Raw genomic sequence first — 25,052 nt, forward strand, 5'->3', positions numbered from 1 at the left:
TTTTGTTTGTGTAGAAATATCACATGGCTATGTGTGTCTGTGTGGTGTTATGCCCTCAGAATTGAGTGGTGGTGGCATGTATGTATGTATGCTGACAATGGATAATTTTCTTAGCCTGCTCTCTCTCTCGCCTCCATCTGCACAGTTATCAGTTTTGAGCTCCCTGGGTCTGTGGCTCTCAGCTTCTAAGTACACGACTCCTAGCACCCCATCTGTGTTTGGACAGGAAGGGAAGGGTTCTTGTGGTAGCTGTTTTATCTTGGCAGTTTAAGGACATTCATGTTGTCACTCCTCTTCACCAAACAAACCTTACATCAACACTTTGTTCAGATAAAGAAAGTTCCCCCTTTTTTCTTTTCCCTGTGACTGGTTCTGTTAGGTTAAAGCCTTCTTTGCACAACCCAGATCAGTGTTAATATAACAGCTGACAGTGCATGACTAACTTCTCCCGGTCTCCTGTTACAGGGCGATCATGGGCCACGGAGTCGGCTGAGGATCCGGAGGGTTCTGCAAAACGCACCAATCGTGAGTAGGGATGTATATTTGCCATTCTAGTACTTTTTTCCCCCCCCTGGATGTGAGCTCGAGCTAATGTTAGCCAAGGATACGAAAGTACCCACACCCCTTGACCTTTTCCACATTTTGTTACAAAAGTGAGATTAAAATGAATTTAATTGTCGCTTTTTGACAACTCAAATTACTCTGTCAAAGTGGAAGAAACATTCCAACATTTGTATTAAAAAAATATGAAAGTTAAAAATATATATTTTATTAGATAAGTATTCAACTCCCCCTGAGTCGATACATTTTAGAATCACCATTGCCAGCGATTACAGCTGTGAGTCTTTCTGGCTAAGTCTTTAAGAGCTTTGCGCACTTGGATTGTACAATATTTGCACATTATTCTTTAAAAAATTCTTCAAGCTCTGTCAAGTTGGTTGTTGATCATTGCTAGACAGCCATTTTCAAGTCTGGCCATCGATTTTCAAGCTGAATTTAAGTCAAATCTGTGACCAGGCCACTCAGTAACATTTCAATGTCGTCTTGGTAAGCAACTCCAGCGTATATTTGGCCTTGTGTTTTAGGTTATTGTCCTGCTGAAAGGTTAATTTGTCTCCCAGTGTCTGTTGGAAAGCAGACGAAACAAGGTTTTCCTCAAGGATTTTGCCTGTGCTTTGCGCTTTTTATCCCCCCCATCCCTCCCCAAAAAATTCCTTGCCGATGACAGTCATACCTATAACCAAATTCCCTCATTGTTTTAGACAGAGGTAATTTCTGGTCTGCCGAGCGCAAGCTTGAACGTTGTGAAAATTTGGTGCAATTCTTCCAGCGCACGTTTACTGTGAACAGAGGCTGTACCCTCTTTTTAAGTTAGTCACAGTATCCTACTTGGACACTGTTAAAACTATTTGATCGTAATGTAGGCCTAGCCGATTGGCCTACCTGTCAAAAACAATGAAGAAAATGAATCCCGTAACATTTTAACACGTTAAAATAGCTGTTCTATCATTCAGCCTACAATACATTCCGTGAGATTTAAAAAAATAAAAAAATCATGCAGGGCATGACATTAACCTGTTTTTATCCACTTGTCCTTTAGACAAGGTGACTGAAAGTGTTTGATGCAAGAAACCACTTTACAAAATAAAAATGCATTATTATTCCCATACCATTATTACAGAGAATCTGACGGATTATGCCACCCAGCATCCGAAGTGTAATTAGTAACTTAAATTTAAAAAAAAAAAAAACATCTACAAATAGGTGCCCTTCGTTGCAAGGCATTGGAAAACCTCTGGTCTTTGTGGTTGAATCTGTTTGAAATTCACTGCTTGACTGAGGGACCTTACAGATAATTGTGTGTGTGGGGTACAGAGATGAGGTGGTCAATCAAAAATCATGTTAAACATTATTATTGCAACTTATCATGTTACTTGTTAAGCACAATTTTACTCCTGAACTTATTTAGGCTTGCATAACAAAATGGTTGAATACTTATTGACTGAAGACATTTCAGATTCTCATTTTGTATAAATTTAGAAAACATAATTCCACTTTTGACATTATTGGGTATTTTTTTGTGTGTGGTAAGCCAGTGATAACCTCAATTTTAATATTATCAAGTTTATTTTATATAGCCCTTCGTACATCAGCTAATATCTCGAAGTGCTGTACAGAAACCCAGCCTAAAACCCCAAACGGCAAGCAATGCAGGTGTAGAAGCACGGTGGCTAGGAAAAACTCCCTAGAAAGGCCAAAACCTAGGAAGAAACCTAGAGGAACCAGGCTATGAGGGGTGGCCAGTCCTCTTCTGGCTGTGCCGGGTGGAGATTATAACAGAACTATGCCAAGATGTTCAAAATGTTCATAAGTGACAAGCATGGTCAAATAATAATCATGAATAATTTTCAGTTGGCTTTTCATAGCCGATCATTAAGAGTTGAAAACAGCAGGTCTGGGACAGGTGGCGGTTCCATAACCGCAGGCAGAACAATTGAAACTGGAATAGCAGTAAGGCCAGGTGGACTGGGGACAGCAAGGAGTCAACATGCCCGGTAGTCCTGACGTATGGTCCTAGGGCTCAGGTCCTCCGAGAGAGAGAAAGAAAGAGAAGGAGAAAATTAGAGAGCCAAGATTTTCAAAATGTTCATAAATGACAAGCATGGTCAAATAATAATCGGGAATAAATCTCAGTTGGCTTTTCATAGCCGATCATTAAGAGTTGAAAACAGCAGGTCTGGGACATTTAGGGGTTCCGTAACCGCAGGCAGAACAGTTGAAACTGGAATAGCAGCAAATATTATTATTTGTATTGTTCCGCGGGTTGCCATTTCTATCAAATGTCTCACGGATCAACTCTGTATATCAGCGCAATCATCAACCGATGTCCCCCTTATGATTAAATTGGCCAAAGATTTGGCTAATATAACTTCATTTTTTTGCTGTGGTGTCATTCTTGGTATCGTGATACTCGGTATGGAAGTCAAAAGTTATTGCAGGGCAAGTCATTAATGGATAAGGAGTTCAATGTCCGAATACATTTCATTGTATTGTAATTGGAAGCACATATTCGTGCATTCGGAAAGTATTCAGACCCCTTGAATTGTTCACATTTTATGTTACAGCCTTATTCTAAAATTGATGAGGGGGGAAAAACTATTTAATCAATCTATACACAATACCCCATAATGACAAGGCACATTTCTTTTTTGAATGTTTGCAAATGTATTAAATATAACAAAGTATTCAGACCCTTTACTCAGTGCTTTGAAGCACCTTTGGCAGATATTACAGCCGCAAGTCTTCTTGGGTATGATGCTACAAGCTTGGCAGACCTGTATTTGGGGCGTTTCACCCATTCTTCTCTGCAGATCCTCTCAAGCTCTGTCAAGTTGGATGGGGACCGTCACTGCAAAGCTGTTTTCAGGCCTCTCCAGAGATGTTCGAGTCCGGGCTAAGGCTGGGCCACTCAAGGACATTAAGAGACTGGTCCCGAAGCCAGTCCTGCGTTGTCTGTCTATGTGCTTAGGGTCGTTGTCCTGTTGGAAGCTGAACCTCCGCCCCAGTCTGAGGTCCTGAGCAGGTTTTCTTCAAGGATCTCTCTGATCTCTTTGCTCTGTTCATCTTTGCCTCGATCTTTAGCAGTCTCCCAGTCCCTGCTGCTGAAAAACATCCCCACAGCATGATGCTGCCACCACCATGCGGTGACCCATAGGGATGGTGCCAGGTTTCCTCCAGACTTGACATTCAGGCCAAAGAGTTAAATCGTGGTTTCGGAAACCTCCAAGCGGGCTGTCATGTGGCTTCCGTCTGGCCACTACTGTAAATGCCAGATTGGTGGAATGATGCAGAGATGGTTGTCCTTCTGGAAGGTTCTCCCACTTTCACAGATCTCTGGAGCTCTGTCAGTGACCATCGGGTTCTTGGTCACCTCCCTGACCAAGGCCCTTCTCTCCTGATTGCTTAGTTTGGCCAGGCGGCCAGCTCTAGGAAGAGTCTTGGTGGTTCCAAACTTCTCCCGTTTAAGAATGACGAGGCCGCTGTGTTCCCGGGGACCTTCAATGCTGCTGAATTGTTTTTGGTACACTTCCCCAGATATGTGCCTCGACACAATCCTGTCTCGGAGCTCTACGGACAAGTTCTTCGACCTCATGGCTTGGTTTTTGCTCTGACATGCAGTGGCACCTTATCTAGCGGTGTGTGCCATTCCAAATCATGTCCAATCAATTGAGTTTACCACAAGTGGACTCCAATCAAGTTGTAGAAACATCTTAAGGATGATCAATGGAAACAGGATGCACCTGAGCTCAATTTCGAGTCTCATAGCAAAGGGTTTGAATACTTATGTAAATAAGGTATTCTGTTAGGTTTACACATTTTTGCCAAATTGAACATATTTCTCATTGTCATTATGGGGTATTGTGTGTAGATTGAAGAGAAATGTTTTATTTGATCCATTTTAGAATAAGCCTGTAATGTAACAAAGGGGATAAAGTCAAGGGGTCTGAATACTTTCCGAAGGCACTGTATATCACATCGTTTTAGATTGCTGGTGACTTTTCTTAAGGTTCCCTCGTTTTGACCACCTTTTGTTTTGTGTATCTTCAGGCTTCCACTGCGGTGTATGACATGGCCACGGCCTCTTCCAGAACGGAGTGTAGCTATAACCGCGGACCGACGTCGCAGCTACATGCCGTCGTTGCCTGTGCCAAACTCAAGCGGAAGAAGAGCTTGTTTGGGACGTCCATCTATGTGGAGGTGACAGCGGAAGGGGAGTCGCGCCGCACGGCAAAGTCCCACAGCTCCTCCAACCCCAAGTGGGATGAGCGGCTCACTCTGTAAGGAACCCTACCTTCTGTGTGTGTGTTCGTAATGTGTGTCATGAGTAGCCCATTTCATTCGCTCACCACCTTAATCACTTACTGTGGTCTGTTTGGTATGCTCGAGCAACGTTGTATTCCTTTCTGAATCAAGTCCCACTCTTTTTAGAGTTAGACCAATGGTGGTGTGTTAATTCGGTATGAATCGTTTTCTGTAGTGCTTCTTCAATCTAACCTGTTCTGTACTGGAATAGGAAGACTAGAGGGAGAAGGAATCTAGACTATTTCTGTTGTTGCAGGAACCAGGTTACTAATGAGATGCCTGAGCATTTATGGTAAAACACAAAGATTAGTTTTCTCAAAGGTCTTATTTATCTGTGGGAATCTGGGGGTGGTGCTGAGATGGGAACAGTGTGGATTCATTGGAACACATAGTGGGCTTGTGGGAGAGCTGACTAACGACTAAAAGTCTGAATATCTCTAAAACTTAGTCATCCAATCTGGGCAGATGGCCTACAGCACAAGGAAATGACGATGATTGAAAAACCAAAGCAGACATACTGTATCTTTCCTTTGAACACTCTGTTCCCAAAAAGAGCCTGTTGGCTTTATTGTTTTATTTCCCTTGTTGGTGCGGAGGTTTGAACTGTGCTGAAAAGACCCTTCTGTATCTGTTCAGTTGCAACTCTAGCAGAGCTGCCTGTAGCCTAGCAGCTTTTATGGTTCTCTGGCTTTAACGAGTCAAAGCCAAATGTCAGGCTGTGTTCCAAATGACACCTTATCCCGTATGAATAGTGCACTAGTTTCGACCAGAGCCCTATGGGCCTGCTCAAAAGTAGTGCACTAAGGCAAAAGGGTGCCATATCAAACTTGCTCTCAAACTCATTAACCAGGCCACTAATTGCCTTGATGGGGTAATTATCTCAGACAACACAACCTCCAGGGCTCTGTTTGTTTGGCTTGTTTTTGTGTATGCTACATGTTATAGCTAGCTGTCTGAAGCTCAGCTGTGGCCTGCAAGTCATAGTCGACTGGTTCTAAAACCAGCTCTATTATGGTGGCCTCTGGTACATTCTAATGCCAGATCGTATTTTCAACCAGCAACTGTCAGGAAATAACACTGATACCTTTAAGTGTTGGTTTCATCAGCTGTTGTACGGTATATGAAACACAGGACAAAAATAATTGATTGCAAAGGGCCTTTAAAGCATACTGTAATAGTCTCCTGGCTTAATTTAACAGCAGGTAAGGAGCCAAATGCAAAGCTCTCTTAACGATGCAATTCGATAGGCTACTGACGAGTCACTCACTTTAATGTCTTGCAAGTCCTTATGGACTATATATCAAAAATACAAACGGGATCTTTAGTTTACTTGTCCTGAATTGATACCATGGAGATATAACTACGTTGTATGATTTATGAATGTTAAGGATTTATGAGGGGCTTTATTCAGTCATTTCGACAACTTAAAAAAAAAAAAAAAAAAAAGTCCAGCTTGCTGTTCGTCAATCAAAGCACAGTCAGCCTATGCGCCACCACTCCGTGGCCGCCTATGAAACACACCATGGTCCAACGTGGCCCGGTCGAGCCATTTGGCCAAAAATCTACTAGTCCGAACAGAATTTTTGCTGGCCCTGGCATGGTGTAGTTCTTAAATGCATTGGGGTCATGCAGGGCCTATAGGTTTGTATGCTTTCGCTCTGCTAACATATGGAATTGTTTTAAGATGGTCGTACCATGGATCATTTAGCTATTTGATATAGAATTTTAGGACCCCTGTAGGTAATTTTTATTTAATTTCTATTTTCTGTGTGTGTGGGTGGACACCCCTTCAAATTCGGCTATTTCAGCCACACACGTTGCTGACAGATGTGTATATAATTGAGCACACAGTCATGCAGTCTCCATGTACAAACATTGGCAGTAGAATGGCCTTACTAAGCTCAGTAACTTTCAACATGGCACAGTCTTAGTATCCTACCTTTCCAACAAGTCAGTTTGTCAAATTTCTCCCCTGCTAGAGCTATCCTGGTCAACTGTAAGTGCTGTTATTGATGAAGTGGCAATGTCTAGGAGCAACGATGGCCACACAAGCTCACAAAACAGCACCGCTGAAGTGCGTAGTGCGTAAAAATCATCCGCCCTCGTTTGCATCACTCATTACCAAGTTTCAAACTGCCTCTGGTTTAAACATCAGCACAAGAACTGTTCGTTGGGAGCTTCACAAACATTTATTTTGCTGACATTTCTTCCTGAGGCAGTTTGAAACTTGGTAGTGAGTGTTGCAACCGAGGGCAGATTATTTTTAAGTGCTTCAGCACTCGGCGGTGCCGTTCTGTGAGCTTGTGTGACCTACCACTTTGCGGCTGAGCCATTGTTGCTCCTTGACGTTTCAACTTCACAATAACAGCACAAGGTAAGATCACCATGCACAATGCCAAGCGTCGGCTGGGGTGGTGTAAGCTTGCCGCCATTGGACTTCTCTGGAGTGATGAATCACGCTTCACCATCTGGCAGTCCGACGGCCGAATATGGGTTTGGCGGATACCAGGAGAACGCTACCTGCCCGAATACATAGTGCCAACTGTAAAGTTTGGTGTAGGAGGAGTAATGGTCTGGGGCTGGTTTGGGCTAGGCCCCTTAATTCCAGTGAAGGGAAATTTTAACGCTATATCATACGATGACATTCTAGACAATTCTGTGCTTCCAACTTTGTGGCAACAGTTTGGGGCTAGGCCCTTTCCTGTTTCAGCATGACAATGCCCCCGTCCACAAAGCGAGGTACGTCCAGAAATGGTTTGTCGAGATCGGTGTGGAAGAACTTGACTGGTGCCCAACCTCACTAATGCGATTGCTGGGGGGACTTGCTTCCATTCAGGCACAATGTTCCAACATCTAGTGGAAAGCCTTCCAAGAAGAGTGGAGGCTGTTATAGCAGCAAATGGGAGACCAACTCCATATTAATGACCATGATTTTGGATCGAGATGTTCGACGAGCAGGTGCCCACATACTTTTGGTAGTGTATGTATACTTTAACATTGCAAGTCATTACTCTATTCTTTGTTATATTAATTGCGTTCATTCTTGTTTCTAAATTAGTATGTGATTTGAGAATAGGACGCTGCCCCTGTAAGACAGACGTCAATATCTCTTTTTGGAACATTGCTATAGTCGGCTAGACAAGAGGAATGCTAGGCAAGGTTGCCATGTCCTTGATTTTCACGCAAAATTGGGCAACTTGTTGTAAACAATGTTGCGGGTGAAAATGTATTGGTTGCAGGTTTTTGGCCTACTTTTAAGTTGCACGGTGAACGTGGCCATGGCATTTCTCTTTAAAAATCTATATTTCACGATCAGGTAGTGAGTGCAGGAGTGTTTGTTGAGAGTGCTGCAGCCGGCAGCTGAGTCCACTTTTGGCTGAGTCACGTGAGAGGAGATGGAGCAGACAGGACTTTTTACCAGTTGTACAATGTCATTACGGAGACAATTACTTTCCAACCCTTTTTCCATGAAACATATTAACACGCTGGAACTGATGCGCATCAAGAAATAACGGTGACATTGTACTGAAACTACTAGTGGTGCACTAGAGCACATTAGAAAAAGTCGCTTGGAGGTGGTTCAAATGGTACTTTAATGTCTACTTTGCTCATGGAAAGCCACATCAAGCGACGTGTTTTACACGTGCTCAGAACTCCTTTGCGTGCTCCTGTTATAGGGAAAATGTTATGGGGGGGGGGGATTCCTCAGTGGAAAATGCCATTAAATGTGGCCAATAATACATTTTCATCTGTTGGCCATCCAAGTATCCTATTAAATGATATGCCATTGTAGCCTACCATTTGATAAATATGTTAAAATGGCAATATCACTGGAGTCATCGCAAATCAACTTGTGCCACTTGTGTAGCCTAACTGGAGCTGCTAAACAGATTTAATAAATAGCCTATAACTATATTATGCATTTTAATGGACATGTTTAGTTAATGAAATTAGATTGATGTTTAGTCAGTCAGAATAGGCTACAGAACAAGAAACACTGGCTGTTGACAAACATATTCAGTTCATATTATTTGATTCAGTGATTTGTAATTACAACCCCATCCTCTGTAGCCTATTCCAGCAGGATATTGGGCAACACAATCACTTCTTACTTAGAAATTGCCTCACTATTCATGTTGAATGAATTAGTTTGTCAATTTGAACTAAGCAAGCTGCTAAATCGTTTAGCCTACGCGACATGTCGGCAATCTGAAATTAGATGTAGGTCTATCAGGGGCAATAAGCTACCTGCGTCTAGCTAAGAAAACCATGGCAAAGTTGAATTGCAGTCATTTTAGTCTGTAATCCAACATTTCCCAAGCTCTGTCGTCAGGACCCCAAGGTGTGCACGTTTTAGTGTTAATTTGAAATCCGCTTTGTAGTGTTAAGACAAAAACCAAAACGTGAACCCCTTGGGGTACTGAGGACCGAGTTTGGGAAACCCTGCTGTAGCCTATGACAATAGAGCCCCACAGTGGAGATAAAAACCTAGCGGTCAAACACGGAAATAGTTACATTCATTTTTCCTGTAGGGGATTTTAAAAACTCTTAAAACAAGGGTTGTGTTTTGTGTAGGATTACCCTGGCGGGATGTTTTGATAGCTTGTCTGAGAGATTTACATAATTGACTTTTATCAATATTTTTGTCTCTCCTCTGATTCGAAAATGCTAATTGGTGTCAAAGTAGACATCACGCAAGACTACAATTTCCTGCAAGCTCCTGCACATCTCTAGCTGGCACCTTTGCTAACATGTAAATACATTTTGCCAATTTATTAATTACTACATTTAGCTAACATTTGATAGTTAATCAAATGTTTTTAATTGTTTAAAAAACTTTTTACCCATTTTTCTCCCCAATTTGTCTCATCGCTGCAACTCCCGTACAAACTCGGGAGAGGCGAAGGTCGAGAGCCATGCGTCCTCCAAAACACAACCCAACCAAGCTGCACTGCTTCTTGACACAATGCCCGCTTAACCCAGAAGCCAGCCTCCAATGTGTCAGAGGAAACACTGTACACCTGGTGACCGTTTCAGCGTGCATTGTGCCCGGCCCGCCACAGGAGTCGCTAGAGCGCGATGGGACAAGGAAATCCCTGCCGGCCAAACCCTCCCCTAACCCGGACGACGCTGGGCCAATTGTGCTCCGCCCCATGGGTCTCCCGGTCGCGGCCGGCTGCAACAGATCCTGGACTCAAAACCAGGATCTCTAGTGGCAAAACTAGCGGTGCAGTGCCTTAGACCACTGCGCCACTCGGGAGGCCAATCCAAAGATTCTTACCTTTGCCTTGATTCGGTAGTCTCGTCCAGATCCTCATTGCATTTTGTATTTCTTTATGATAGCCACCTTAGCAGCTAATTAGCATTTCATTTGTTGGGGTAAATACAGGCGAACATATTGATTTAAAGTCACCTTGTCTAAGAGGGAGTACTCGTACTGTTGTGCTCTGACTTGTAATTTCTATAATCTCACAAATGGGCCGTTTAACAATGGTTTGTCGTCTTAATATCTGGCACATAGTAGCTAAACAATTGCCAGAAAATAGCGTACATTTGTATGTTTAATTTTTTTAACTGGTCCAAGTATATATTCCGCAGAGATTGAGATCCTCTGTCCAACTTTCATCACTCAAATTCTCCTGTTGGATTTATCTGTAGTTTATCAAGTTTGCAGACGTCACAACAGTAGTAGGCTTGATTACCAACAATGACGAGATGGCCTACAGGAAGGAGGTGAGGACCCTGGGAGTGTGGTGCCAGGAAAATAACCTCTCACTCAACGTCAGGAAACAGCAGAGGGAGCACACCCCCATCCACATCAATGGGGCCTCAGGGGGAAGTTGAAAAGCTTCAAGTTCCTCGGCGTACACATCACTGACGATCTGAAATGGTCCACCCAAACAGACAGTGTGGTGAAGAACCTCAGGAGGCTGAAGAAATTTGTCTTGGCCCCTAAAACCCTCAGTTTTACAGATGTACAATTGAGCGCATCCTGTCAGGATGTATCACCGCCTGGTATGGCAACTGCACCGCCCGCAGCTGCAGGGCTCTCCAGAGGGTGGTTCGGTTCTTTCCAATGCATCACTGGGGGCAAACATCCCGCCCTCCAGGACACCTACAGCACCTGATGTCACAGGAAGGCCAAAAAGAAGATCAAGGACCTCAACCACCTGAGCCACGGCCTGTTCACCCCGCTATCATCCAGAAGGCGAGGTCAGTACAGGTGCATCAAAGCTGGGACAGAGAAGCTGTTTTTCAGTCTCTATCAAGGCCATCAGACTGTTACATAGCCATCACTAGCCGGCTTCCACCCGGTTACTCAACCCTGCACCTTATAGGCTGCTGCCCCATATACATAGACTTGGATTCACTGGCCACTTTAATGGAACACTAGGCACTTTAATAATGTTTACATACTGCTTTACTCATCTCATATGTATATACTGTATTTTAGTCAATGCCACTCTGACATTGCTCAATCTAATACTTTTATATTTCTTAATTCTATTCTTTTACTTTTAGATGTGTGATTTGTTAGATATTACTGCACTGTTGGAGCTAGGAACACAAGCATTTCGCTACACCCACAATAACATCTGCTAAATATGTGTATGTGACCAATAACACTTTATTTGATTTTTATGCAGGAAAGGGATTTATTTACAGTTTTATAAACCGGGTTTGAGCTCTGAATGCTCATTGGCTAAAGCCTGGGGTATATCGGACTGTATACCACGGGTATGACAAACCTTTTACTGTTTTATTACGTTAGTAACCAGTTTTATAATAGCAATAAGGCATGTTGTGGTATCTGGCCAATATACCATGGCTAACGGCTGTATCCAGGCGTTCTTTCAACATTCGAATTCCTTTTACGTCTATTCATGGCTCGCAAAAAATGTACGTATTGCTAGTATGTTCACTATTGAAAGTTTGGTTTTGCAAATCCCTTTGCCTAAAATAAATAAGCCTAGCGAGTAGATTGCTGGGTGCTACTTTTTGCTCAGGACAGCTCGCATGTGCTGTGTGAAATTATCAACTGATGTACTGCTCGAAGTTGTGACTCGTGGGACAGAACCTGGTGGTGCTTGAATGACCGGCCAATCCTATTGCTCAATGGTAGACGCGAGGTCTCCAATGGTAGTCTGTGACAGAGCAGGTAAATGTTGAACTGGAATGGGAAAAATGTGCTGAAAAGTTAATTGCTCTGTCGTGCCAGTGTCTGACGAGATCCACTGGCCCCCTGGGCCGGTAATGTCGGACCGTGCACAGGAAAATGAATAAATTAATGTGCCAGAAAACAATAGGCTAAGTGGATTTTGACTCGTTGCCACACTCCATGTAAAGAAATTCCGACGCAACCAAGCCCAGCGCACACAACACACCCATGTACCAAGTGGTGGGGCAGACTGTTAAACCAGGAGTGTTTCTCTTCATCGCCTGCTCTATCAATAGGTACTTTAAGTGGAAAAAGTACTTGGCTGAAAGTGAGTCTGTAGACAGCTGACACTAGTGCAAAACACTGCTGGTATATTGCACTGTATTTTCTGAATGCAGGGAGATGGCCACCATTTGCATTGGGGTTAAACACACTTGGTTAGCTATCAGCTTTTCCATTTATCAAACAGCTTATAGAAGGATTTACTGAAGATGTGTCCCAAATGGCACTCTTCCCTATAAAGTGCACTACTTTTGACCTAAACGACTAGGCCAGGGGATGCCATTTGGGGCACAATCTGGATGTGTTTACTACCTTTCTCTTTTTTTTTTTTTTTTACTTTCGGCATCTGCCCCTGTACGCTTTCTGGTCGTCTCTGTTTTCTTAGCTCTCATTCTTGCACTCTCTCTAGGTTGCCTGTGTTTCTATAGACCAGGGTAGTTCTTTATTCTGCAGTCAGAGGCAGCCCTCGGTCTCTGAGGGGGAGGGGACCCGTGCCTGTGTGAGGAATACTAACCGGTCTGATCTGCAGAGAGGGAAGTCTGGAAGAGGGAGTGTGATCAAAAACAAGCGTTTGCCAAAGGCTCAAGAAATTGTAATTGTCAAGGGAAATGGCCAATGCGATAGTCATTGTATCATAGCATGGAGGTGCGATTTAAAATCAATGCCTAAACACAACTCTTTGAAGTCTTAACAGGGTAACGACAAGACGGACTCCTGAGTCTCCCTTCCCTTCAGATGTTGTGTATGCCACAGACAGACCGCTGAGACCGCTCCCTGTTAAAGCGTGTCCTGTGTATAGAGCTGATTGGATTAGAGCGCTGTCAGTGGCTGTGCCCAGACGACGGGAGACATGTTCAGATTGATGAGGGAGCCCTTCTAAGGATGGCTGAAAAACATGAATTACCATTATTATCAAATGCTGCATATCACCCCCGGTTGTGACACCTTGCTAGAAGTCACAAGATCCTTCCTATCTGGCTGGCTGTCTGTAGCTAGGTTTTCATCCAATTGGTGACAGGTTTTCAAGTGAATATTCAAAAATCTGGATAAAACATGCACATTTTCCCACCAGACATGTTTCCATCAAACTGATTTATTGGGATTAAAGTGTGTGTGTTGACGTAGTGCACATAAAAATAATGAATAACTAATTTTACAGACACAAAATAATCCCGCCATGTCGAATGATTAAATTGTCTGTCGACATTTTATAAAATTGTTCCGGCAGTCCCCGTTTCCTTAATCCTAGTTGTGACTTTTTTTTGTGTCGGGTAATTAATCTGCATGAAATGGTTGGATGGAAACCTGGTTTTTGTCAGTCTGCCCATTGACTTCAGTGGAGCGACGTAAAGTCAGTGGGGTAACAGGTCCTACAGTCATTGCATTGAGTCATGGTGATATTGTGACTAATGTATGCTGTGCATCCTGAAAAGCATATCAGCACTGAATGTGCTGTAATAGTGCTGGTAGTTTGTTTCTATAGCAGAAGAATTGGATAAAGAAACCACCAGTTAGTTGGTGTAAGATACGATAAGAAAAAGATGTTTGCTCCCAGGGGGAAATTGGCTTGGACGCACATTACGGCTTCATAAGAAATGAACACTGTTGTGTAGCCTAACAGGTGTCCAGGTCACTTTCTGTGTGTGTGCGCTCGCATGTGCATGCGGTATAGTTGATGTGTGACTGCTGTGTTGCAGAAATGTCAGGCCACACACGCAGGTGGACTTTAAGGTGTGGAGTCACCACACCCTGAAGGCTGATGCTCTGCTGGGGAAAGCCACTCTGGACCTCCTTCAGGCCTTGGAGCAGCATGACAGGAAATGTACGTAGTTGGCAGCCCGCCTCATCTCTTATTCCTCCCTCCTTTTTATGTTCTAACCTTGACAAGAACAATGTCAATAGGCAACAAGCTGAACAGGATATCAGCTCTGATATTATTTCCTCAAAGAATTTGTTCTTAATCTTCAGGATGAACTTCAGTATGCCTTTCTGCTGTTGGGCACAGTATTCCACAGTAAATGGTTTAGAAAGAATGCTGTTACAGTATTTGGGGCCCTACTTGAAAGTAACAGACATTTTCTCGCTAATGAGTGTTACTAATAGCTGTTTTCTCTTCCATCCTGTCCCTGCCATGTTATGTCTCCCCTCCCTCCTCAGTGGAGAACGTGAAGGAGGTGTTGAAGCTGGTGCTGGACAATAAGGGGGTTGTGGTTGCTACGGGAGAGCTGACTGTGTTCCTAGACGGTCTGACCGTCAACCAGGAACAACTGCTCAACGGCAACACTGCCACCTCTACCAGTGAGTACCGCTGTGTGTGTGTGTCTGTTTTAGTATGCGTGTGGCTTGTCATCATATTTTTGGCTTTATTTATAGCGTATGTATGCGTGTTTGTTTAGTTGTAGAATATTGTTTAGGATAACAGTGCCTTCGCCTCCCTTTCAGAAGTCCAGCAGAATGGCGATGCCATTCATGAAAATGGAGGGGACACTCCATCAAGGGCTCCCAACAGGTAAGAGAAGAACTCCTGGCAGAAAACCATGTTGTGAATGAATGGGCACTGAGTCAGCAGAGACGTTTGGTTTAGATGGCTGCGGAAAGAATTGTATCAGCAGAAAATGTGGTGCCACTTATATTGGAAGCAACCATAAGCCAATGCTGAAAGGCAATGCGGTCGTCACACACACACACACACACACACACACACACACACACACACACACACACACAGATAGAGCCCGCCTTACGTCATTTCCTGCCTTACGTCATTGTGGTAGGGACTATATTTGTCCGGCTCTTGGAGCGTTCTCAGAAGCCTGGGATATTAGAACTCTCACCTTGTAATTTATCAGAGCTCCGACTGCACATGTTCTGTCCCTCTGTCTCCCTCTGTCCCTAAATCAGGACTGCTTGCATGCAGGCCTAGCCACACAACCCTAATCTTTATTATCTCACTCACTCTGTAGAAGTGCAGTTAACAGGACTAATATGGGTTGTATTAGAATCCTCAAAAAGTGTATGTTGGCAATTTATTCAGACCGAGAGGTGAAGGAGATGGCAGACAGACTTCATCTGCATTGCAGTTACTGCTGCGTCCAGCCTGTGATGACTGCATACACTGCCTTTGCACTTGTGTTGTCCCTCTCTCCGTCTCCCCCCTTTCGCCCTCTCTCCTACACTTCCTATAACCCCTGTGCCCCTTCTCCCAGCTGTTAAAACACATCCACTGTCCCACTAGGCCTGACTTTCACAGTATACACAACCTACTGTGGATCGTGTGCGTGTGTCCGCCCACCTCCAGCAAAAACACTGTCCAGACTCTGATTGTGTTAGTGGTGTGTTTGGGTTGTCCACATTGTGGCGCAATATACTGTATGTGCTGCCTGCCTCATGTAGGCTAGTTACATCTGTCCCTGGGGTCTGTCTGGTCTGTGGCAATGAGTGCAGAGACGAAACCTTGTGAACCAACACAAAGGCTCTCCTTCAGTCTTGCCTGTTTCATCACCATAGCACCCTGCCCCTTCTCTCCCTCATCCTCTGCCCTGCATGACAATAGTCTCAATGTCACAAAGCGTTGCCTCTTCTCAGAACAAGGACTGCGTCACTAGTGCCCCGTACAGAGCAGGACATACGCAGGGCGGAGCGCCCAGGCTCCCTTTACTCCCACTCTGAAAGACTGGCATCACAAGTCCTTCCCTCACACACACACACACTCACATAGACGCACTCACATACCCTCTGTACTCTGAAGTGCCACAGAAGCATTGATACAGAGGAAGTGGAGTTGGCTGCATGTGCGTGGCCTGCCTGAAAAACAGGAAGAGGGTTAATGGAGGTAATAACATTTCTGCTTGCCGCTCTGAGGTATTGTGGTGGTAAAACAGATATGGACATTTTCAGAACACACACACAACTTTATTTGTTTATTTTATTTATTTATTCACACACACACTAGTCTACAGAGAATGCTGTCAGGCACGCTCCATCATTAGTAGTGCTTTCAGACAGTGATTCGTCACCCCCATTGTGTTGTGGGAAGACGCGTTGTCTCAAGGTGGTTTGTCTAAACGAGTGGGCTCCTTCTGACACATGGGGTCTAGCCTACTGCCCCCATGTTTAACCCCACCATCACATAGGTCATAGGATCTGTCTCTGCACACATGTGGATAACTCGGCATTACATCCTTATTTGCCGTGTCCTATTTGTAGGGCTGGGCGATATGGACAAATGTCTTTTTTTTACGGTATTTTATGTTTCAAAAATTAAAGTTGGAAAAATGCTTTGAGTAGTTCATGATCCTAGGGTTGCAACTAGATGTCGACCGATTATGATTTTTCAACACCGATACCGATTTATTGGAGGACCAAAAAAGCCGATACCGATTAATCGGACGATTTTTTTTAAACATTTGTAATAATGACAATTACAAAAATACTGAATAAACACGTATTATATTAAGTTAAAATAAATCAATAAAATCAATTGTCTGAAATAATGAAACATGTTCAATTTGGTTTAAATAATGCAAAAACAAAGTGTTGGAGAAGAAAGTAAAAGTGTAATATGTGATATGTAAGAAAGCTAACGTTTCAGTTCCTTGCTCAGAACATGAGAACATATGAAAGCTGGTGGTTCCTTTTAACATGAGTTTTCAATATTGCCAGGTAAGAAGTTTTAGGTTGTAGTTATTATAGGACTATTTCCCTCTATACCATTTGTATTTCATTAACCTTTGACAATTGGATGTTCTTATAGGCACTTTAGTATTGCAAATGTAACAGTATAGCTTCCGTCCCTCCTCCCTGGGCTCGAACAAGCAACACAACGACAACAGAACAACTACAAGAAGGCTCAGAGCGAGTGATGTTTGAAACGCTATTAGAATGTGTTCTTAACTGACTTGCCTAGTTAAATAAAGGTACATTCAAAAATCAATTTTTACAAATCGGCAAATTGGCGCCCAAAAATACCGATTTACGATTGTTATGAAAACTTGAAATCGGCCATAATTAATCTGCCATTCCATTCGGTCGACCTTTAGTTGCAACACATACATGATAACTGATTTGCAATGGGGCTTTCTCCATTTTATACTGTTCAATTCAACTCCAAACAAAAATAGTCAGCATTTTCATACATTTCTGGATTTCCTGCACTTTTATTATCAATTAGACTCTGCCACGCAGTATGATATGGGCAAAACATCTAGGCCTAGTTAATTGAACTGTTTGAAGTCATGAAAATATTATGATTATTCTAATTCTCTAATTGGAATATAGTGGCAGCACCTTGTTAAGAAAAGACAAATTAACATACAGTAGTTTGCTGACAGTAAGATGCACTATTAGTTTGTGTAATTTTTGACCGCTTGTTGAAAGCAGCATGTTACCAACATGGTTGCGTTCATCTGACCATGCTAAGTGAGTGGCTGTGGCTCTGTGGTCGAGCAACTGCTTTCTCCTTTAGTAACGGGGTACTGCTTGGTGTGTTTAGCGGCATGCAGGAGGAGAGCGAGAGAGGACTCAAGTATCATATGGCGTAAACTATAAGCGCCGGAGTTGTGTATCACATTTAACAAACCAAACATTGAAATGACATTTTAAAGGTTAAACTCAAACTGGTCCATTCATCAATACTGGTATACTGCCCAACCCTATATTTGTACTGATATTTTACTTGATATTTCTTTGACGGTTTATTGAGAATTTCAGTTTTTTTATGAAGTCTCTTTGTACCTTCAGAGCATTCAAAGTTTTCAGACCCCTTGACTTTCTCCACATTTTATTTCGTTACAGCCTTATTCTAAAATTGATTAGTATTTTATCTATCTACGCACAATCCCTATAATGATGAAGCTAAAACAGGTTTTTATCAAACTTGCAAAAAATGTAAAACTGGGTATTTCTATTTTTACACAAGTATTCAGAAACTTTGCTGTGAGACTTGAAATTGAGCTCCGGTGCATCCTGTTTCCATAGATCATCCTTGATGTTTCTACAACTTGATTGGAGTCCACCTGTGGTACATTTATTGGACATGATTTGGAAAGGAGTGTGCGTGTGGATAAGGTCCCAGAGGTGACAGTACATGTCAGAGCAAAATTAAAAGCAAAATTTAATTAAAATTGTCTGTAGAGCTCCTAGACGGAATTGTGTCGATGTACAGATCTGGGGAAGGGTACCCAAAGGTTTCTGCAGCATTGAAGGTCCCTAAGAACACAGTGGCCTCCATCATTCTTAAATGGAAGAAGTTTGGAACATTTACATTTAAGTCATTTAGCAGACGCTCTTATCCAGAGCGACTTACAAATTGGTGCATTCACCTTATGATATCCAGTGGAACAGCCACTTTACAATAGTGCATCTAAATCTTTTAAGGGGGGGGGGGGGGGGGGGTTAGAAGGATTACTTTATCCTATCCTAGGTATTCCTTAAAGAGGTGGGGTTTCAGGTGCCTCCGGAAGGTGGTGATTGACTCCGCTCACCTGGCGTCGTGAGGGAGTTTGTTCTACCATTGGGGTGCCAGAGCAGCGAACAGTTTGGACTGGGCTGAGCGGGAACTGTACTTCCTCAGTGGTAGGGAGGCGAGCAGGCCAGAGGTGGATGAACGCAGTGCCCTTGTTTGGGTGTAGGGCCTGATCAGAGCCTGAAGGTACTGAGGTGCCGTTCCCCTCACAGCTCCGTAGGCAAGCACCATGGTCTTGTAGCGGATGCGAGCTTCAACTGGAAGCCAGTGGAGAGAGTGGAGGAGCGGGGTGACGTGAGAGAACTTGGGAAGGTTGAACACCAGACGGGCTGCGGCGTTCTGGATGAGTTGTAGGGGTTTAATGGCACAGGCAGGGAGCCCAGCCAACAGCGAGTTGCAGTAATCCAGACGGGAGATGACAAGTGCCTGGATTAGGACCTGCGCCGCTTCCTGTGCGAGGCAGGGTCGTACTCTGCGAATGTTGTAGAGCATGAACCTACAGGAATGGGCCACCGCCTTGATGTTAGTTGAGAACGACAGGGTGTTGTCCAGGATCACGCCAAGGTTCTTAGCGCTCTGGGAGGAGGACACAATGGAGTTGTCAACCGTGATGGCGAGATCATGGAACGGGCAGTCCTTCCCCGGGAGGAAGAGCAGCTCCGTCTTGCCGAGGTTCAGCTTGAGGTGGTGATCCGTCATCCACACTGATGTCTGCCAGACATGCAGAGATGCGATTCGCCACCTGGTTATCAGAAGGGGGAAAGGAGAAGATTAATTGTGTGTCTGCATAGCAATGATAGGAGAGACCATGTGAGGTTATGACAGAGCCAAGTGACTTGGTGTATAGCGAGAATAGGAGAGGGCCTACAACAGAGCCCTGGGGGACACCAGTGGTGAGAGCACGTGGTGAGGAGACAGATTCTCGCCACGCCACCTGGTAGGAGCGACCTGTCAGGTAGGACGCAATCCAAGCGTGGGCCGCGCCGGAGATGCCCAACTCGGAGAGGGTGGAGAGGAGGATCTGATGGTTCACAGTATCAAAGGCAGCCGATAGGTCTAGAAGGATGAGAGCAGAGGAGAGAGAGTTAGCTTTAGCAGTGCGGAGCGCCTCCGTGACACAGAAGAGCAGTCTCAGTTGAATGACTAGTCTTGAAACCTGACTGATTTGGATCAAGAAGTTCATTCTGAGAGAGATAGCAGGAGAGCTGGCCAAGGACGGCACGTTCAAGAGTTTTGGAGAGAAAAGAAAGAAGGGATACTGGTCTGTAGTTGTTGACATCGGAGGGATCGAGTGTAGGTTTTTTCAGAAGGGGTGCAACTCTCGCTCTCTTGAAGACGGAAGGGACGTAGCCAGCGGTCAAGGATGAGTTGATGAGCGAGGTAAGGGAGAAGGTCTCCGGAAATGGTCTGGAGAAGAGAGGAGGGAATAGGGTCAAGCGGGCAGGTTGTTGGGCGGCCGGCCGTCACAAGACGCGAGATTTCATCTGGGGAAAGAGGGGAGAAAGAGGTCAAAGCACAGAGTAGGGCAGTGTGAGCAGAACCAGCGGTGTCGTTTGACTTAGCAAACGGGGATCGGATGTCGTCAACCTTTTCAAAATGGTTGACGAAGTCATCCGCAGAGAGGGAGGGAGGGGGGGGGGGGAGGAGGATTCAGGAGGGAGGAGAAGGTGGCAAAGAGCTTCCTAGGGTTAGAGGCAGATGCTTGGAATTTAGAGTGGTAGAAAGTGGCTTTAGCAGCAGAGACAGAAGAGGAAAATGTAGAGAGGGAGTGAAAGGATGCCAGGTCCGCAGGGAGGCGAGTTCTCCATTTCCGCTCGGCTGCCCGGAGCCCTGTTAGGTTGAACCACCAACACTCTTCCTAGAGCTGGCTGCCAGGCCAAACTCAATAATCTCAGGGAGAAGGGAGCTCCAGAGTTCCTTTGTTGTTGAGATGGGAGAACCTTCCAGAAGGACAACCATCTCTCAGCACTCCACCAATCAGGCCATTTATGGTAGGGTGGCCAGATGGAAGCCATTCCTTCATGAAAGGCACATGACAGGCCGCTTGGAATTTGCCAAAAAGCACTTAAAGGACACTCAGACCATGAGGAACAAGGTTCTCTAGTCTGATGAAACCAAGATTAAAGTCTTTGGTCTGAATGCCAAGCATCGCGTCTGGAGGAAACCTGACACCATTCCTACGGTGAAGTATGGTGGTTGCAGCATCATGCTGTGTGGATGTTTTTCAGCGGCAGGGACTGGGATACTAGTCAGGATCGAGGGAAAAGATGAACGGCGTGAAGTACAGATCCTTGACAAACCTGCTCAGGACCTCAGACTGTGGCGAAGGTTCACCTTCCAACAGGACAACTACCATAAGCACACAGACAAGACAACGCAGGAGTGGCTTCAGGACAAGTCCTTGAATGGCCCAGCCAGAGCCCGGACTTGAACATAACCGAACATCTCTGGAAAGACCTGAAAATAGCTGTGCAGCAATGCTCCCCATCCAACTTGACAGAGCTTGAGATGCTCCCATTTTTCTCTGCAGATCAACTCACCAAATACAGGTGTACCAAGCTAGTAGCGTCATACCAAAGTCTAACTATGTACTGAGTAAAGGATCTGAATACTTGTGATATTTCCAAATTTTTTTATTTGGAAAAAGGTTTAACCTGATTTTTCTTTGTCATTATGGGGTATTGTGTTTAGATTGAGAGTGTAAAAAGAATAATGCTGTAACGTTAAACAAATGTGGAAATTCAAGGGGTCAGAATACTTTCTGAATGCACTGCATACAATACATTACCTTCATATCAAATATTTTATTCACATTCAGAGATTACAATTGTAAACTTCTCCTCCTACAGCTCAGTGAATGGTGCTCCCACCTATAACGGGGTGGACAGTGAGGGTCCCTCCACCTCCTCTGCCCACAGCGACTCCAGCCCCGGCCCCGTCCCTGTTGTCAACGGCGACGCAGCATCCTCCCCGACCCACCAGACGGCCAGCCCCAAGCCCACGCCCAACCTCGCCCCCACCGACAGTGACGTAGCCAATAGTACTGGTGAGAGAAGCACCTCATTTGAATATAACCTATGGGTTATGTTCACTCACCCACATGTCATGCTGAGAAAAACAGGTTGTCACTGTTGTAGTAAGACTAAAAATAAAGCATGCTTAATTGAGATTCTCCATTAGAAGTGGCTGTTAGTTTAAGACTTGGCTTAATCTTTGTCCGGGAAACTGTCCCTTATTGATTTAGACATCCAAAAGGTGAAATGTCCATGCGGTATATGAATACCAACCTTTTGATCTCAATCAGTTTTCATGGGAATATGCTGAAGCATGCATGAGTTCACCAGCTGTTCCGGATGACTGATCACGCTCTCCGTAGCAGATGTGAGCAAGACCTTTTTAAACAGGTCAACATTCACAAGGCTGTGGGGCCAGATGGATTACCAGGACGTGTACTCGGCGCATGCGCTGACCGACTGGCAAGTGTCTTCACTGACATTTTTAACCTCTCTCTGACCGAGTAATACCTACATGTTTCAAGCAGACCACCGTAGTCCTTGTGCCCAAGAAAGCAAAAGTAACCTGCCTAAATGACTACCGCCACGTCGGTAGCAATGAAGTGCTTTGAAAGGCTGAGGTCATCACTAAGCTAAAAACCCTGGTACTGAACACCTCCCTCTGCAACTGGATCCCGGACTTCCTGACGGGCCACCCCCAGGTGGTAAGGGTAGGCAGCACATGTGCCACGCTGATCCTCAACACAGGGGCCCCTCGTTTCCTTTTCTTAGTCCCCTCCTGTACTCCCTGTTCACCCACGACTACGTGGCCAAGCACGACTCCAACGCCATCATTAAGTTTGCTGACGCCACAACGGTGGTAGGCCTGATCACCGACAATGAGACAGCCTACAGGGAGAAGGTGAGGGCCCTGGCAGAGTAATGGCAGGAAAATAATCTCTCCCTCAACTTCAACAAAACGAAGGAGCTGATTGTGGACTTCAAGAAACCGAAGAGGGTGCACACCCCCATGCACATCAACGGGGCCTCAGGGGAAGGTGAAAAGCTTCAAGTTCCTCGTCGTACACATCACTGACGAACTGAAATGGTCTACCTAAACAGACAGTGTGGTGAAGGCGCAACAGCGCTTCTTCAACCTCAGGAGGCTGAAGAAATTTGGCTTGGCCCCCAAGACCCTCACAAAGTTTTAGATGCACAATTGAGAGCATCCTGTTGGCCTGTATCACTGCCTGGTATGGCAACTGCGCTGCCCGCAACCACAGGGCTCTCTAGAGGGTGGCGCAGGCAGTGTGCCCAACGCTTCACCGAGGGTACACTGCCTGCCTTCTCAGGACACCTACAGCACCCGACGTCACAAAAGCCAAAAAGATCATCAAGGACATCAACCACCCGAGCCACGGCCTGTTTACCCCACTAGCATCCAGAAGACGAGGTCAGTACAGGTGCATCAAAGCTGGGACAGGGAGATTGAAAAACAGCTTCTATCTCAAGGCCATCAGACTGTTACATAGCCATCGCTTGCCGGCTACCATCCGGTTACTCAACCTTGCACCTTAGAGGCTGCTGCCCCATAGACATGGAATCACTGGTCACTTTAATGTTTACATACTGCTCAAAACCATATTAAAGTGAGATTTCAGTTCACGTAACAGAGTTGACCTGTTTATTTGTTTACATAAAAAGTAATTACCTTAAGTAAATATTAATCTCTAGAAATGACAAAATAAGGCTTTACAATGATGGTGAAAACTTACTCTTCCTAGAAGTCGGAGGGGGCCCAGTGGGACAGAGCAAAATGCAGAATTTTTGCCCTTTAGCAAGTCTTTTTTCATATTAAAAATCCTGACGTTTGCGGTGTACATAGCTGGGCTGCTGCAGAGTTAATTTCCCTACTGTTTTATTCTAGCCTTGTTCATGGTTGAGTTGATCCGAGGGAACAGAATGGATTCATTTAGATCAGCCTGTAATCCCTCTCTGCTGCTGTCCTGTCAGCACCTCTGGCTCTAAGCAAGCCCCTAGGAGGGATCAGCCAGACAGAGGAGAGCAGTGATTAAGCTTACATATTTCGGCAAGCCACAGTGGAGAGGGGGAATATGGTTATCTAGGCTCTCAGAGAATGGTTGGAGTAAGGTTTGAACCATAGTAAGGTAGGTCATTGGAATCATTGTTTAACTCCTTAGAGTCCATGTCCACGCCCGGATGTCCTTCAGTTTAAGCTAGAGATGTTTTTTTTTTTGCATGGGCTGCGTCTCAATCACTGCATCCGCCAATGTCGCCCTTCCACATCTGCAGTGAAAGGTGTCTTTAGCGTCCGAACGGTTTGTTCTACAAACCTCACTGAAAATAAATATATTTTTTCATGAGCTAAAATAGAATATCCCAGAAATTGTTCCACACACACAAAAATATTATTTCTGCCAAATTTGTTAACATCTCTGTTAGTGAGCATTTATCCCTGTGCCAAGATAATCCATCCACCTGACAGGTGTGGCATTTCAAGAAGCTGATTAAACAGCATTGTCATTACACAGGTGCACCTTCTGCTAGGGACAATAAAAGGCCACTGAAATTTGCAGTTTAGTCACAATGCAACAGATGTTTTGAGGGAGTGTGCAATTGGCATGTTGACTGCAGGAATGTACCCCGGAGCTGTTCATTTAATGTTAATTTCTCTACCATAAGCTGCCTTCAACGTCGTTTTAGAGAATTTGGCCGTAGGTCAAACCGGTCTCGCAACCGCAGACCACGTGTATGGCATTATGTGGGTGGGCGGTTTGCTTATGTCAACATGAACAGAGTGCCCCATGGTGGGGTTATGGTATGGGCAGGCGTACTCCACAGATCACAAACCCAATTTGCATTTTATCGATGGCAATTTGAATGCATAAAAATACTGTGAGATCCTGAGGCCTTTTTTTTTTTTTTTTTTTTAAGGTATCTGTGACCAACAGATGCATATCTGTATTCCAAGTCATGAAATCCATAGATTAGGGCCTAATGAATGTATTTAAATTGACAGAATTCCTCATGAACTTTAACTCTGTGAAATCAATGACATTTTCATGTGTTATAAATATTTTTTTGTTTTATTATTGTTGAGACTCATGAACATGATGGGGTTCTCTGCTTTGCTCTACGACCCCCCACAAACAGCACGGGACTCGTTGGAAGTCAGTACAGCCGATCTGACACACTAAGACTCTCATGAGCATGTACATATCGGTTGTTTTGTTCAAGGATGCCCACAAGACTAATCTGAAGGTAGCCGGGT

At 44.5% G+C, this 25,052-nt stretch overlaps 1 protein-coding gene across 2 annotated transcripts in view; it reads left to right on the forward strand.

Moving 5' to 3' along the window:
* LOC129822867 (NEDD4-like E3 ubiquitin-protein ligase WWP1) overlaps positions 1-25,052 on the forward strand; it is a 60,563-nt gene that overhangs the window by 15,888 nt on the left and 19,623 nt on the right. For both annotated transcript variants that reach the window (XM_055881342.1, XM_055881343.1), the window contains exons 2-7: positions 466-525; positions 4,609-4,838; positions 14,002-14,126; positions 14,462-14,602; positions 14,747-14,813; positions 21,617-21,813. In XM_055881342.1, the coding sequence (XP_055737317.1) occupies positions 4,630-4,838; positions 14,002-14,126; positions 14,462-14,602; positions 14,747-14,813; positions 21,617-21,813 (739 nt within the window). In that variant the 5' untranslated portion in view covers positions 466-525; positions 4,609-4,629. The remainder of the gene's footprint in view (positions 1-465; positions 526-4,608; positions 4,839-14,001; positions 14,127-14,461; positions 14,603-14,746; positions 14,814-21,616; positions 21,814-25,052) is intronic.

Source organism: Salvelinus fontinalis, chromosome 25 (genome assembly GCF_029448725.1).
Source record: "Salvelinus fontinalis isolate EN_2023a chromosome 25, ASM2944872v1, whole genome shotgun sequence".
Classification (NCBI taxonomy): Eukaryota; Metazoa; Chordata; class Actinopteri; order Salmoniformes; family Salmonidae; genus Salvelinus; species Salvelinus fontinalis.